The sequence below is a fragment of the Mesocricetus auratus genome, unplaced genomic scaffold, assembly GCF_017639785.1.
Source record: "Mesocricetus auratus isolate SY011 unplaced genomic scaffold, BCM_Maur_2.0 Super-Scaffold_100019, whole genome shotgun sequence".
NCBI lineage: Eukaryota > Metazoa > Chordata > Mammalia > Rodentia > Cricetidae > Mesocricetus > Mesocricetus auratus.
The window spans coordinates 33,435,704-33,451,541 of record NW_024429200.1 but is presented as its reverse complement, the minus strand read 5'-3'; the positions used below and the strand labels follow the sequence as shown (position 1 = coordinate 33,451,541).

General features: G+C 41.2%; 1 protein-coding gene and 1 long non-coding RNA gene across 7 annotated transcripts in view; one reads left to right on the top strand and one right to left on the bottom strand.

Moving 5' to 3' along the window:
• The window catches only part of Dync1i1 (dynein cytoplasmic 1 intermediate chain 1), a 293,263-nt gene that overhangs the window by 218,468 nt on the left and 58,957 nt on the right, over positions 1-15,838 (top strand). For all 6 annotated transcript variants that reach the window (XM_040728478.1, XM_040728477.1, XM_005082921.4 and 3 more), the window contains 2 exons: positions 10,786-10,932; positions 14,884-14,997. In XM_040728478.1, the coding sequence (XP_040584412.1) occupies positions 10,786-10,932; positions 14,884-14,997 (261 nt within the window). The remainder of the gene's footprint in view (positions 1-10,785; positions 10,933-14,883; positions 14,998-15,838) is intronic.
• Positions 10,926-15,838, bottom strand: part of LOC121132974 — a 28,932-nt gene continuing 24,019 nt past the window's right edge. Inside the window, exon 3 of the long non-coding RNA XR_005869684.1 lies at positions 10,926-12,902. This is a non-coding gene — a long non-coding RNA (uncharacterized LOC121132974). The remainder of the gene's footprint in view (positions 12,903-15,838) is intronic.

Here is a 15,838-nt window from a genome sequence, read left to right as displayed (position 1 = left end):
TAATTCACTATACCTTTGTCTCTTGGTTGTTTGGTATCTGGTCTTTTCTTTTAAAGCTAGCTCATGCTGAACTACAGGAAATTTGATTCCTGTTTATCCACTAGGGGTTACCTGAGCTGAGACAGGAGCCCTCCAGGAGAGATTACCACTCCTCTCTCATATGAAACATCAGAGATCTGTCAGTCACCTGATTCAACTCCATTCAGAATTAAACATATTCAACTGGTTTCAGGGCTGAGTTCACGCAAATGTTTCCACCTCAGTACAAGACTCTACTTCCTCTTTGCTTCCCCAGGGTCTGCATTAGCCACAGTGTTTAAGACGAGGAAAGGCCTCCTCTCAATGGACAATTCCAATTTCTTGTCAACTTTGGAATGGTTCCACTGATTCCAAGAACTACCACCACAGCAACCTAGCAAAGCCACCACAGCAACCTAGACCAACCATGTAGAGAGTCCGCCTGTGGTTGAATAATTTGGGATTCTTCTTTTGATTTTTTTTCCTTGATGGCTCCCCTATAATTTCTGACCTAAGTGGCTTGGTAATGATGCTCTAATGTGGGATAGCCTGTGACTGTTTTGGTGAATCCTCCAAGTGGGAATTAAATTCACTAATGAGCGGTTGTTGAGTGACATATGGAGGTGATATTTTCTTCCTCTTTTTTCATACCATTAGCCTATTTATGATTGTGCTTGAAAACAGGTGAGGGAAAGGTTAAGAGAGGGGAATGGAAGAGAGGGGAGGGGAAGGGGAAGAAAAGAGAAGAGGTAATAGAAGGGAAGGGGAACTAATTATTGAACTCGTTCTTCTTTGGGCTTCTATAGCTAAAATGCAGGGAAGGAGTAACAGGCTAAGTTGGCTCTTTTTATATGTGCCTGCTCTATCAAGACTGGGAAGAGGGACAGTGCCATATTTATGAATGCTGTGTTTGCCCCTTTGTAAGAACTGAGCACTTTTTCAATAAAAATAAATTTAATTTGTGGCTGCACTTCAAGGAAGATGATTGGTTGGTAAAAGTGGAGCAGTCCCAGCCCTAGATTTAGAGAAATTGTGTGGCTGGATCCCTTAGCATAGCTTTCATGTGGCTGAGTGAGCCATTCTAGAAAACCCCAAGTGTTTTTTGAAGACACTAAACTGGTGACATGCAAGATTCTTCCCTCCCTTTCTCCTATTAATCCTTCATGTCTGAACAAGCACTGAAGTGAACACTGCCCACTCGCTTCCCGTTAATCAGAGCTCTTCCTCTCCTGTGAATAATGTTTTCTCTAGTTGATACTCAAAAAGGGATGATAAATTTTTATCTTTTTAAATAAGCAAGATTTAGACATTCACATTGAAGACATCTGGTACTTTTTACATACATAGGTAATCGTGTATTTCTGACTTTTTTATTATTTTTGTCCCTGGAAGCAAAGGGTAGCTTTACAGTTGTACCTCATGTCTATTCCAATCTTGGTATAGCAACTTCTGCTGCATTTATACTGAAAGCAGAAAATAAAGTGGGCAATTGACTCAAAAGCCATAGAGAGAAAAAAAAGCATCTTTGACCTGAGAATGTTTCATGAGACATTATCGTCAGATACAATGGCATAATCCTATTTTTACCATAGTAAAACTTTTAAGAATACATGTATCCAGGATAGCCAGGGTTACAAAGGGAAAACCTGTCTTGAAAAAAAATTAATGTGTAAGAAATGTGAATTTATCATATGGCAATAGACAGACTAATAAATAGATGATAGGGTAGGGAGGTAGAGATAGATAGATGATAGATAGAAGATAGATAGATAGATAGATAGATAGATAGATAGATAGATAGATGATAGTAGTTATGGTGCTACTGTTAAATTTTTTCACCACCTGAGTTCAGTATTGAAATATTTTGCTCTTTTATTTTGTTTTAGTGCAAAATATTTTATTCCACCTCAAAAGATCTGTTTAATTCATTATAGACTTAAATAAAAACAAAAAGGTAAACCCAAATCAAGAGATAGCTACAAAGTACTTCTCAAAACAGTTGGGACTCTCAAGAACTGTCCCTGCCTGGAAAGGCCAAAGGAGACATGGGAGTCAAGTGTAACGTGGACTCCTGAGTGGGGTCCCTGAATAGGAAAAGAGCTGGATGTAAAAGCTAAGAACACTTGGATGCAGTGTGGGCTCTAGTTAGTAGGAATGTAAGCATGGTCTCCTTGGCTCTGACAGATTCTCTGTGTTAATATAGTGACAAGATGGTCACAATAGGAAATTAGCATGGTGTTTATGGAAACCAACTCCACAACTTTCCTAGAAAAAAATTAAACCTATTTTAAAAAGTTGTTCCAGTGACCAACCGTGAGGACTGAATAGGAGTTATGAGAACCACTTTTTCTTCTGCAAACCAATTTTGTAGTGGAAACAAATTTGGCCTTTACAACCAGGAAATGGAAATTCTGCAACTGTTTTGCTCTGTGACATATGTCAGCTCAGTGACAGGATGACACCTCCCATGTGCTAAGTTCTGATGTATCACATGACGGAGGGCAGAGGCTGTTACTTCTAAGAATGACTGCATTGTGACCAACTGGCTGCTGGCCTTGCTGCTAGCTAGACTTTAGCAAGAATGTCAGAACTCCGTGTGTGTGTGTGTGTGTGTGTGTGTGTGTGTGTGTGTGTGTGTGTGTGTGTGTTTATGTGTGTGTGTATGTGTGTGTGTGTGTGTAGATACGATTTTAACCTTGAAATTTTTGGTGTGTGTCTCAAATTTTAAGGTTCTCTGGGTACATGCAACTCAAATCTTTCATTCATATTTAATGGATAATCTTTTAAACTTTTTAAAAACATAAGCCACGGTGATCTTCAACTTCCAAAAAGTGACCATTTTGCTTAAGATGATTCTGTCTTCACATGAGACTACTATAAAATTAAAAGATACATGAATCTGATTTTATGTTTCTTGAGTTTGTAAGAGTGTTCCCCAGTTCTTGTGTGGAAGCTTCTAAATAAGAAAACTGCTTTGTTAAAAATCCTCAAGGGCACTATTGTTTTTCTTTTGTTTTGTTTTTATAACAACAAATAACAATTCATCTAATTTGAGGAAATAGACATACTCACAAAGAATTTGGGAGATTTTAATGATGTTTTTGGTTAGGTTACACAGTGACAAAAACAAAAGAATGTTCTCCCAAAGCAGTGGCAATCAACACAGAGCTTGTCAGGAGTGACCCAATCGGTGTCCCAGCGGTGACAAGCTGTTCAGTAGGCTCTCATGAAAAGATTAATTGGCCTCAATCAGTTCTCAGCAGGAATACCCACCTCATGGTAAATATCACCGCGATTGGTACTAATTATGTCGGTTGTCACCTGTCACAGCTCATAGGCTGGGAGCTGAGTGAGGAGGGCAGCTGTCTTGATGGGACCAGCAGAAACTGAGCTGCAAAGGGGTCTGGGGATCACTGCCAAGTCCACTGTAGCAGGCAGGGGGCCCAACCAGTCCTCTCTGCCACGTGGGGAGGCACAAGATTCAGTGTGATTCCAGCCCCACAGAAGTGAGGAAATCAGAAGTGTGGTGCATGGAAAAAGAGATGGTGTGTCCCAGAAATAGGGGGTGCCAGCTTTCAGACCTGACAGTTGTCCTCATGTTCTGGCTTTAACAATCCCAGTCTGCAGTTCAAGCTTGAGCTTTGTCACTTTCTGTTCGTTTGAATGTAGGTAAGTGGCTATACTTCCCTGACCCTAAGTTTTATTATCTGAAAACACACACCTAACAGGAATGATATGAGTATGTCTGAGAACTGTTTAAACTTAAGTTATCAAAGCCTCAGGATGTCCCCAAAGTAAACAGTTATGGAATGCATGGTGATGGCAATGGTCATAAGCTTGCCTTGAGCAGAAAAACTTAGCATGTTCCTGTCTTCACAGATAGCCATGCCAAATGAAGCTAGTCCCATCGATATCATAGTCATTTATCATGGTCTAAGCATGTAATCATTACAGAGAAGAAGTAAAGCAAGGAGGGACATAAAAAACTAACAACACGGAAGGGAATGAAGTGGTGGTACTTACTCTCTCCATGGAATGTATAATAGACGTCTCAGATAGCCCAATTTTAAAATGATGTGTGTTCCCATAAAGGAAATACCATAGGCACTGCTCTGCATTTTAGGAAGAGACAGCCACCCCCACAAGAATGCAGAGCCACACCATACTAAAGTACTCACTTAAGAACTGTGTATCAAGTTTCCCTGTGATAGGAACACTGGGTTCTTGTTACATACCTGGACCACCAGGTCTCTCCCTCTAGTTTGGTAGATCCAAGCCTGGACACAGACATCTGTATGTTTTTGTTTGCTTGTTCATTTGTTTTAACTAAGAAAAGATTGTTTGTGGTGTAGAACACCATGTGCTGGTATGTAAATGCAATGAATAGTGGCAGAATCAATCTATCTAACGCGCATTCCTTCACGTGGTTACTTTTTAATGTGTATGTATATAGTTAGAGCACTTATACACTCTTTAGCAATTCTCAAATGCGCAATATATTATTAACTATAGCCATGAGGATACACAAATAGATCTCCTACTCCTTCTGCCTCACTGAAATTGTGTGTTCTTTGACTATTTGGTCAACATCTCCATAACCTTCCTCACAGCCTGTGCTCTTAACCATTGAGCCATCGCTCTAGCCCTTGCCATTTTTTTAAATAAATAATTTTAAAATGTGCCAAAAATAAGAGCTGAAAATTACTCAGTTGGTAAAATGCCTGATGCACATGCTTGAGGACACGAATTCAGATCCCCAACACCTAGGCAAAAGCCCTGACACAACAGAGTGTGTCCATAACCCCAGCACCCTGCAGGCAGAGACAGGAGTGGCTAGCCAGGCCTGCTAATCAGTGAGCTACACACACACACACACACACACACACACACACACACACACATACATGCAAACTAAGATGAGAAGTAACAGGCCAGCTAGCTTAGTCTCTGCCAAAGAGATCCCAGCACCAATCAAGTGACAACTTTGTGTGCATGGTCACTCCTAAAGCTTGGAATAATGGAGTGCACATGCCAGGGTAGACTGTCAGAAGAACTGGTCCTTTCCCTCCATCTCCGTGGGAGTGTCAACTCGTGTCTCCCGGGGGCCTTGTCACCTTCACAGCTTCCACACATGAGCTTTGGTAGCAACATTCTCCAATTACGTGTGTTTCCATTAACAAAAGAAATGTCTCTGTGAGGATTTTTGGGGGTCCTTGCAGAAATACCCTCTAGTTCAGTGGGAAGCAGATGGATCCGATCTGCCTGTCTCACGAACTTCTGACGGTTAAGCATTGACTTTAAGGCAAATAAAATGTCAGCCACCATTAGACAGCATCTGGCAGCAATATGGCCATTCCATCCCTGGGGACCGACCTCTCCCCCAGAAGAGATGGTACTTGAAATAGGAGAGGGTTTTGGATGCAGGACCTCCTATCCCTCCCACCCAGGCGTGGTGGCTAGGGAGTGGGCAGCGTGCCACCCACAGAAGGACACGGGGAACAAGATCAAATGTGAACCTAGGGGGCAAGCTTCCCAGACAGCAGTGACCAAAGGCTGTTCACCCTCGGAATATGGGTCTGTGGTTAAGGGGGAGTCTGGTCCCTAAGCTGGCCTAGATTAACTCTATAAAATGTAAAACAGCCTCCACAACCACTTAAAGAAGACTTTGGGCTGACTGAATTGAATGCGGTGGTGTGTCGTGAGTGAAGGGAGACGCTCAAAGTGGAGTCTCCACCCCTTGGGAATTTCCCCATGAATGGGGCAAAATGAACTGAGTTCTCTTAAAACAGAGGTAAGGATGTGTAGCCCTGTCTAATGGGTGCATCAGTTTGGGCACATGAGACAATATGGGTGAAGCTGATTTGCAGAAATGCCTGTAACTAGGCAGTCCGCTTGCTCAAGGTTGAAAAGGAGGACACATCCTCAGTAGTCTCTCAGCAAGCATGCATGTGGAAGACACCAACATGCATCAGTGAAGGTGGCTTGCTCCTCACAAACAGTTTTAGGACGTTCCCTGTCCTGATTTGGAAGAAACTGTGCTTTTCAAATAAGCAAAATATACTGTGTGTCCTGTTAGGAAGGACTGCCCGCAATGCATTCAGGGTCTCCAGTTTTACACCAAGCTTTTAACATGTAGGCTTATCGTATTTCCAGGGCTCTGATTTGACCAGCAACATAGCCACATCAATGAAATCATGAGCTTTGTGAAAACAGTGTTCAGCTGGAGTGTCAGGAACATTTACATTGATGAGACAGTTAACATTGTCCAAAAATTCTCACCAACCTCGTGACTTGTCTCTCGCAGGAACTACTTCCTTAGGCTACCCTACTTTAACGGCTATTCCTATTTTTTTTTTTCAAAATAGAGGCCCTAACACTTTAAAGAATAAAATACAATAACTAGAAAATTTAAATGTAGGAATATCTATATACACATGTGTTTGATTTCTTTGTTTGTGAACAGCTCTAGCTATGTAGCCCAGGTTGGCCCTAAACTCCTGACTCTTGTGCCTCTGCTTCCCAAGGGTCGGAACTGAAAACATGTAACACTGTGATGGGTCACATGTGTATTCTTATAGAGCTCAGGAAAATAAAGAAAAAAGAAAATATCTTTATTCCAATTAATTTTTCGTGCCTGAGTTTCCTTATCTTAATTTAATAATGCCTTGCTACAATGTTAAATAGCTAAGCTAATACACAACCTTAATGCCTAGGAAAGTGACGAATTTTAAACTAACATTAATATTAATAAAATGCTTTCCAAGATAATTGTCTTTTGAAAATATGCTGCTAAAAATGAGGGCAGGAAAAATAATAATAATAACCCTTCTTCTTTTTTTAGACATGTCAACTACTTTTCCTGAGACACATTTTTCTCCTTTTTACCAGACAGCTCTAAGTGGGTGGATGATACCACCATTCAAGCTTTTCACTGGCAGTTAGTAAATTCCCCGACAGTCCAGGCAGCAACAGTAGTGAACTCAGTAGCTCTAGGAGCAGCAGGGGGACGCAGATGTCTCCAAGACCCCCCTCTGGGCATAGTTGATGCAAAATCCTCCAAATCTGAAGAACTCTCAGAACTGCCAGAGCTGTGGATGGAATCTAAAGGAACCTACACTTTGAGATGAAAGTTTTAAAAAAGAGCTTAAAGAGCATTATGCAAACATTTGTCATCATTGCACCAAACACTGGTGGATTTAAGAACTGCCCAAGAAATGACCAAATTCTAACGAAACCTTTCCTGTAGGCCATTCAGATCACACTGCCTCAGTGTTTCCCTAAGAATGGCAATATCATATCAAGTGTGGCAAACCCTGGAGCTGTTTGCAGAACTTTCTGTACATAGTCTATAGATCACGTGGATAGAGGTGGGCGCACAAAGAAGGCAGAATGCTTGTAGAATGTATAATTACGTAGCTCCTCACATAATGTTAACGTGTTATCATTGATGTGCTGGGCTCAATAGGAGTAAAATTGATTAATGTAATTATACTTCATTTTCTCAATATCAGATGAAAATAAGAATGTGTGCTTTTATTCCTCTTCATGGTGTCATAAAAATTGCTTCTCAGAAAAACAAAGTTAACTGTGGTGATTGGTCCCACACCCCAACATGGGGCTACTCTTCTGCTGCATTCACTGGACTGTTTAATGAACTTACATGGAACTCTGGATCCCAAGTGGGGCATTATGATACGGGGAAAGTTCTGAAATGATTTAGCAGATCTCAGTGCTGAGTGTTTGATGAATGAATGAATGAGTGAGTGAATGAATGAAGGTGGAACCAGTAAATGAATGAACAAGAAGGTATTAGTTCCAGCCCGTGGAGTGGATTTTAATTCATTGTTAGCTCTGTCTGTCAGCTTTTGAAATACCTCTTTCTGCTTGTTCTCCTCGAGTTCATTCCAGCAACAAACTGCACGAGATTTGCAGGAGAATTTGCTGGGACTTAACTGAAACAGGGAAGCAATCAAGTGGTTGAATTCCAGGTTTTTCCAACTGAATGACATTCCTTTATCCATATTGATTTGGGCTTTGGTAAATTCAATTGGTGATACCACCTGGATGATTTTAAGATTCTCTGAAGCTTTTTTTTTTTTTTTAGTTTCCAACATAGCTCAGGGAGCATAAGAATTTCATCAATTGAAAGCTAAGTATCGTTTCTGTGGGATGTGTAAAACAAGAAGCTGACCAGCATTATGTTCTTTTTCTTTAATTCAGCGTCATTATTCAGAGTTATTCTTAGACTTTATGAAAACCAGATTGGGACATGGGCATGTTCTCTGTCGAATTGTGTTCAAGGAATTGGAACTGAAAATCATTCAAACTAGGAAAACATGACATTGAAAAATAGCCTACATTCTTTCTTCTACCTCGGAGTGCCTGAGAGAGAAGGCACTTTTCTTTTTGACCAGGGAGTCTTGTGACCTTTTATTTTTTGCTGTCACCAAGAACTGGACAGATGTGGTGATTCACACCTTTAATCCCCGCACTTGTGAGGCAAAGACACGCAGATCTCTGTGAGTCTGAGGCCAGTCTGATCTTCATAGTGAGTTCCAGGGCAGCATAGTGAGAAAGACCTTGTCTCAAAACACCCAGAGAGAGAGGTGGTGAGGGAAGAGGGAGAAGGGGAGAGAGAAGAAAGAGAGAAGGGAAGGAGGACAGAAGCTGGGTAGGAAGGAAAAAAAGAAAGTTAGGAAAAAGGAAGGGGGAGAGAGGGAGGGAGGGAGGGAGGGAGGGAGGGAGGGAGGGAGGGAGGGAGGGAGGGAGGGAGGGAGGGAGGGAGGGGAAGTTTAGTTTTCCAATTAAGAGCAAGTCTCAGTTTCCCTTGACTGCTATTCTGATTGTTTACCATTATAGCATTTTGACACACGATTGCTCAAAGTCTGTGCTTTTCCCATGGTCCCTTCCAGCCCAGTCAGGTAGCAGACTGTTCTTCAGCAATCTCCAGTCCACCTTTATTCTCTCACCACTGTAAGATGCATTTCTTTTCTTCTGCATCTACTCAGTTTTCCCCCAAAGACCATGGTCTGAGACATACCCTTCCATGAAACCTTTATAAGTACCCTGCTTTACACAGCCAAGAACCAGTGTCCCAATAAAGATCTATAATTCGTGCATCTCTTGAATCACTTCAAACTGTTTGCTCGCATTCCTCTGGTACATATTCCACAGACGGCATCAGAAAGCTCTTATTTTGGCTTTTATCTTTAGTATCTGGGGCCTGGGGGGTAGAAAACTCAGTATGCTTTTGTGATACACTCATGAACTTATTAAAAATACTGTGTTCCATGGCCAGCATACACTAACTTAAAGCTGCCTCAATGATTCTAAAATACCTCTTCCACTTTACACTCTGAACTGACATTGTGTTGGGACCCCAATTATTCAATGTGTCTGGGAAGTCTTGGAACTGAGGGTTCCTTTCATTCTAACTTTTATTTACATTCTCTTAATATCTACTAATTTAGTTACTTTCATATATTCTTCTGCAAAATATCTGACCAAGCCTGTCATCTTTAGTGTTTAATAAATACGTTTACCTTTTTGAAAAAAATAAGTACCTTGCTTTTTCCATAATTTAATCACATCCGGTATTACAATCATGGCCACTCCTTTAGTATACAAGCTGTATCCTGCACCAGGATGGTGCACTCAAGACACAACAGATAAGCAACTTCCACTATTCCTCTTTATTTGCCAAGGCATGTGACTGCGCTCACAGTGGTATCTATGCCAAGGGACACCTTTCTCTGTTTCACATGAAAATACTGCCTCCACCAGCAGGGGCTCCGCTCATCTGAACCCGTTTCCTCCATTCCCGTTAGTAGACCTCACATCTGTTGGGGCATTCACTGTGCCTTTATTTACATCATTCTTGATACAGTGCCTTCCTTCTCAGCAACTGTTCATTGAGTTTAATTGAAGGGATGATATGTGTCTATTGAAAACACTACTTTGGCTTATAAATGCAATATGGGAAGTGTGCTTCAGGATTCAACAGGAATGCAGCAGATGTGGGAGTTGTCTGGCTTCCAGTGCCTCTACTAAGTTGTTTCGCATGGGCTGCAGTGCCAAGTAGTCTTTCGTGGGATTTCAGAAGCCACACTGTGACATTATGACAGGGCATGGTCAAGTTGGATTGAGGTCCATTTCTGACTGCTTGTTAAAATAGGCAAAGGATAACATTAAGAGTTGTTTGAAGTGGGCAGGAGAAGGTCACAGAGAATGCCCCTGAGAGGTGAGGGAACTTTAGGAGGAGCAAGTTGGATCCTTCCAAGGTTAGGATACTTCCTAGAAGTCTATATTATGCCAAAAAAAAAACAAGCAAAAAGTGAAAAAACACACATGTTAAAATTCTTGAAGCTGGAATCACTTTACCTCTGTACTGCATTCAGCATAAAGAACTATTGGTTGGGGTGCCAGTCGGGAATTAATAGTGTTCCTGTCACAATTTTACTCAAGAGATGGAAAATGTCTACAATGCAAACTTCATCGACCACAAAACAATGATGTATTTAAGATAGGTTTTATGCCTATTTGACAACATAGGCAAGACTTCAAATTTCAGATTTCAAGGGGGTAAGCCCTTGGCTTACCTCTATAAAATATCCTGTGTTAGTGTATAAAATGTATTTCACAAGTCAGATTAACATTGTTTTATGTCCTCTTTGGGGGAGGGGGAGAGGGTGAACTTGTCTAATGAGCTGTTTTCTATCCAGGAAGAAAGCGGATGACAATTCTCCATGTTTCTTTCCTCCTGCACAGTCCTCAGTGATGTCAGTCTGCTTTGCCCGTTTTCATCCTAATCTGGTGGTTGGTGGCACCTATTCAGGCCAGATTGTCCTCTGGGACAATCGCAGTCATCGAAGGACCCCTGTCCAGCGGACCCCCTTGTCAGCTGCTGCACATACAGTAAGTCAGTCTTTTACCATACCCTTGATACCAACCCAACCCCCGAGAGAGGAAGCAGCTCACAGGACAACAGTGTGACTCATTTATAGGGACTGCATCCTAACTGACTACAATATGGCTTAGTGAATAGCAGATAAAGTGTGATGCTGTATGCTTCTAACCTAGTACCCTAGAGGCTAAGGCAGAAGAATTCCTACTTTGAGGGCATCCTGCGCTACAAATAAAGAACCTGTCTCCAAAAATCAGTGGACTAAAGAAGCATTGATTTGTATGTGGGAGGAACAGGCAGATGGATCTCTAGGAGACCTGGACCAGCCTGGTCTACATATTGAGCTCCAGGCAAGCCAGAGCCACTTAAGAAAGCACACTAACTTTTTAGAAATGTATTAATAATCTTCAAGTTCTAGCACATAGAAAGATCTCCTTTGATGTTCAGAAGCCACCCAGTGAAGGTTTACTGTAATTGTCTACCTAAAGAACCTCTTCACATTGGTATTTTGAGATGCAAACATATTTCCAAACAGACCACAGAGAGCAAGTACCATCCCTAGTGATGGTATATGGGACATTTGCCAACACGCCTTTCCCATTTGTAATTTGAAGTACTATGACTTTAAATTCTGGAATGTGTAGTGTCTCAACATGAAGTCTACAGTGACAGTATAATCCCCAGAGTTAAAAGTCAACATCTCAAAACCATTACCCATAATTTAGTAGAAGAGGTTCAGCATAGTGTTCACAAGACAACTGCTCTGTCATTTCCTTTAAGAGAATGACAGGTGTGAAGAGCAATTGTTAGGAGGGACAAGAAGACAGGCATGTCTCCATCAATCGCCACTACCTTGACATTCAGGGTAGCTGATGTTCCCTCTCTCAAATGCCAGAATTATGACCAAGGATACAGCCCCAGCATTGTTTCCAATTTCCTTAATGTGCTTGCTGCATTGTTTCATCCCCTGTCCACAAAACCATTCCAGCTTCGAAAATGGGTGGCTTGCCGCTTCACTGAGACAAGAAGGAGGGGAATTCTCCCATTCTTCTTCAGTTTGACAATGGGAAATGGCAAATGCCAAGCCAGTCCTAATTTTGATTGATTGGGGCCAAAGATCCTTGCAGGTAAAAATGGTTCTTGGGAATCTTGGGAAATTGATCTCGCCTACCCTATTTCTCCAAACTAATAACAGAAAATTGTGGCTGAAGAGAAGAGCAGCCCAGTGCAGGTGTCCCCTTGAATAGCACAAAACCATTCCTTGGCTCTCTGTGGATGCCTGGTGCATTTGTGAACAAGCTTCCAATTTTTCAAAAATTAGAAACGCAACTGTTTCAAGATTTAGCAAAAAGCTTTTAGGAGTATTCCAACTCTGGAGTTCTTTGGAAGACTTACCATTTCTTCTCCAAGTAATGAACAATGTGGCCATCACAACTCAGTGTTGTTGCTATCAAGCTGAGTGGCATTGTTTCTGTTAGAAAATAAAACACAAATACATTTCTTCTCTCTCTTGCTGTGTTTTGTCTAATCCGTAGCTCAATGTGTACAGTTTATTTTGTGTTTGTCTTTCAGCTTCAATCATTGCCTTGCTGATTGGTGCCAGGATCAAACAAACAAAAAAAGTCTCTCCACAGAGAGCTTGTTAATTTCCTTTCACACCCACCACACATATGTATTTGGGGCAACAGGAAATCATAATTAAAACAAAATCCTTCTGCCACACAGCATGTTTATTCCTAAAATAAATAAAAACAAGCTGGCATTTCTATTGGGGAAAATGATCTGTACTGTTGCCTTTTTGTTGGTTTCTTTCCATTAAGTAGAGATGCGCTTGCATGGTCCTTTGGGTATTTTGACCCGTATCTTCTCCCTCCTTTTGAGGCTTCTGTGTTGAGTCTCAGTGGTTAGTAACAAAGTTCCAGTCAACTCTTGCAAAAAAAAATTAGGTAGTCTTCAAGTTCACAGCTATGTACCATGCATTCTACGAAAGAGATTTTTTTTAAAAACTGAATTCAGTGCAGTGCCTTCCCAGATCAATCCCATAAAGTCACAACACCAGCTTTCTGAATATATTAATTCACACATATTCATCAGTTTTACTAAATCTACATAGTTCATGACTTAAGTTTGAGGACACAGTGCTTTGAGTTCCAAAATACCAAAGACCTGAAAAAGACTGTTGGCTACAGTCCAACCCCAGCCAATCCTTCTGGTATTTAGAGACCTGATCAAGATTCCATTTAGTTTCAAATATCTGCTGTACTTACGAATGTGTGGATATCAAATATCAGCTGTACTTAACCATTGGGGGGATCTACTAATGCTGATACATGGGAAGGTGTCAGTAGGATCATGGCGTGAAAAAGACATTGGAACTTACTACCACTCCATCAACATGGGTAGAAGACGATAGAACAGTCAGAAATGTATACTCTAGCAATGCAATAAAGTGGCTTATACCTCAATGTATTAAAAGTGACAAATCATTGCTATAGATATTTCAGCATTATGAGGTCAAAATGTAGGTAGATAGTCCTGCATTATTCCCAGAACTTTACCCTTAGGGAACTCTGATAAAAGATGGTACATTCAACAGAAAATGATTGAAATGAAGAAAATGTTGAGAACTAGGTAGCCAAGAAAGATTGGAAGGAATTAGTGATGACTAGCCTAAAGCAAGATTTGGGAATTAAAAGTTGGGGAGGGTATAAAAGAATAATCTAAAAATGTTCAAAAAGTTGTGTTGTTTTTACTCGATGCACTGAGAGTAGCTCCATAGGTTTTTTTTTTAAATCACAACTACTGAAGGAAAAATCTCAGCAGTTAATGCTCACACTGACCGCCCTGTAAGAAAGGTGTTGCAACCCAGTTTGGATGACTTCTAGAAAGAGGCAGCCAAGTAGCTACACTCAATGATTATTGCTGTTCTTTCTGACCAGGAGTTTATATGATAATAATAGTCTCAGAACCACCCTTTCTGTAATACCAGCTTCCAAGTATTGAAGATTGTTTCATTGTAGTTGTGGCTAGGTATTATGGACACTAACTCATCAAAAGTCTAGCTTCAACTGTCAGCTGTTTGTTCAGAGATGCATTGAGTAAGTTGTGGTTTGGCCACTCATGGTTGAGATGCCTGAAATCTAACCCAAATTGCTGCTAGGTTCTGCTTTTTCTAACCTTCCATTTAGTGTTTTGTGAGCAGCTGCAAATGGTTTTAGCCTACTGTGTAGAAGTCTATAGAATGAGCTAAGCTTCTAGAGTTCTGACAGATGCCAGTGCATCTTACTTAGTTCCCAGGATGTATATATGAACTTTGTCAAGGTTGAGGCCAAATTTAAACCTCTATACAACTCCAACTCATGTTCTGAAAAGTAAACCTCTCATCTCAGGCTTTGAAATAACCGACAAGAAAACCCTAATTCTATCTCACTAAGTATATTGTTACAGTAAGTCTGCCACCAATCTACCCCTCCTCAAATTAAACTAGTGAGTAGTCACCACTTTTTAAAGACAATGCTACCAAATGTTTGGCACTGGCTAGAATGTTAGAATGCATTAAACTCCAGATCTAGTAGCGCAGTCCTTCCCAGACTACAGTTCTATACCTTTGAAGGCTGTCCCTTTTCATATTCACATTGAGTTTAGAAGCCATGCTGTGTAGTAGACGTACTCATGTAACCCAAACTCCCCTCCATGCCTGCTCCTGCCCCAGCAACACTCATTTTTTTCTCATTCCCTTCAGTTCTATTGCATTGCATCAAACTCCGCAAGGTGACGCTTTGTAAGTATTTCCACTGCAGAACTTCTACAAAATTGGGCTCACAAATGGCAAATAACTGGAAGGTCCTATGCTAGCTAGATGATGTCACTCTGTATCCTTGTCATAATAATGTGCTTGACACTCAGATGCAATCGTTTCCCCTTGCAGCAACACCTGATCCTCCATGTTGATGTTTTTACAGCATCCTGTGTACTGTGTCAATGTTGTTGGGACTCAGAATGCTCACAACCTCATCACTGTCTCTACGGATGGAAAGATGTGTTCCTGGAGCCTGGATATGCTTTCAACTCCTCAGGTGTGTCTGTTTTCACCTACACATTACAGCATGTCGGCTCAAAGACCTGCCTCCTTAGGAACATGCATCCTACAGGCCCGGAGGCCTGGTTTCTGCAGTCTGTCCTTGAGGCCAAGACCGATTTCCTCTACCACAAATTATGTAATTATTGTAATACGCTAATCCTTAGGTCAGTTTCAAATGAAAATGAAGTAACCCATTTTAAAAACGCAGTGATTATAGAAGTTGCCTGTAGTGTGGATTGTACTCACCCTAGAGCATTGGGAAGCAATGCAAATAAGGTTGGAGCTCAGCAGAGCAACACCTTCTGGGAAATTGGCCTAAAGGAAAAGTATCCCAGCAAAACAGAAACCCAAGCTGTTGCTTGCTCCTGCGCCCTAGACAACCGCCTGTTTCCCTCTCTGGAATGTTTGTGAACATGGCTCCTGCCATTCCTTGCTCAATAAGTGAGAAGTTGAAAATGAAAAGGTTCCAGTGTTTCCAAACCACTACTGATCACAGCAACAGAAACCAAACAAAAGCCTGGAGTAAAGAAGAATGCTGGAGGCGGGCGTCTGAGGGCCACTTTCATTGCATACACATGTGACGTGCACATGTGCGCAAGCATGAATGCAGACATGCTCATGCTTTCCACATGTCTCTGTGTGAAAAAAAATGTAACATTCTCCCCCAACTGAAAACCATGGAAAGTTCATTGGAATAGTCTCTGGCAAATATATGATAAATATCCAGAAAATAACCCCCAGACTCACAATTCTTGTCCCCTCCCCTAGAATGATAGCTCTACAATGTCTCCCAGTCAGTTTTTGAAGAGGACTAGTTTCAAATATATAAGGACATG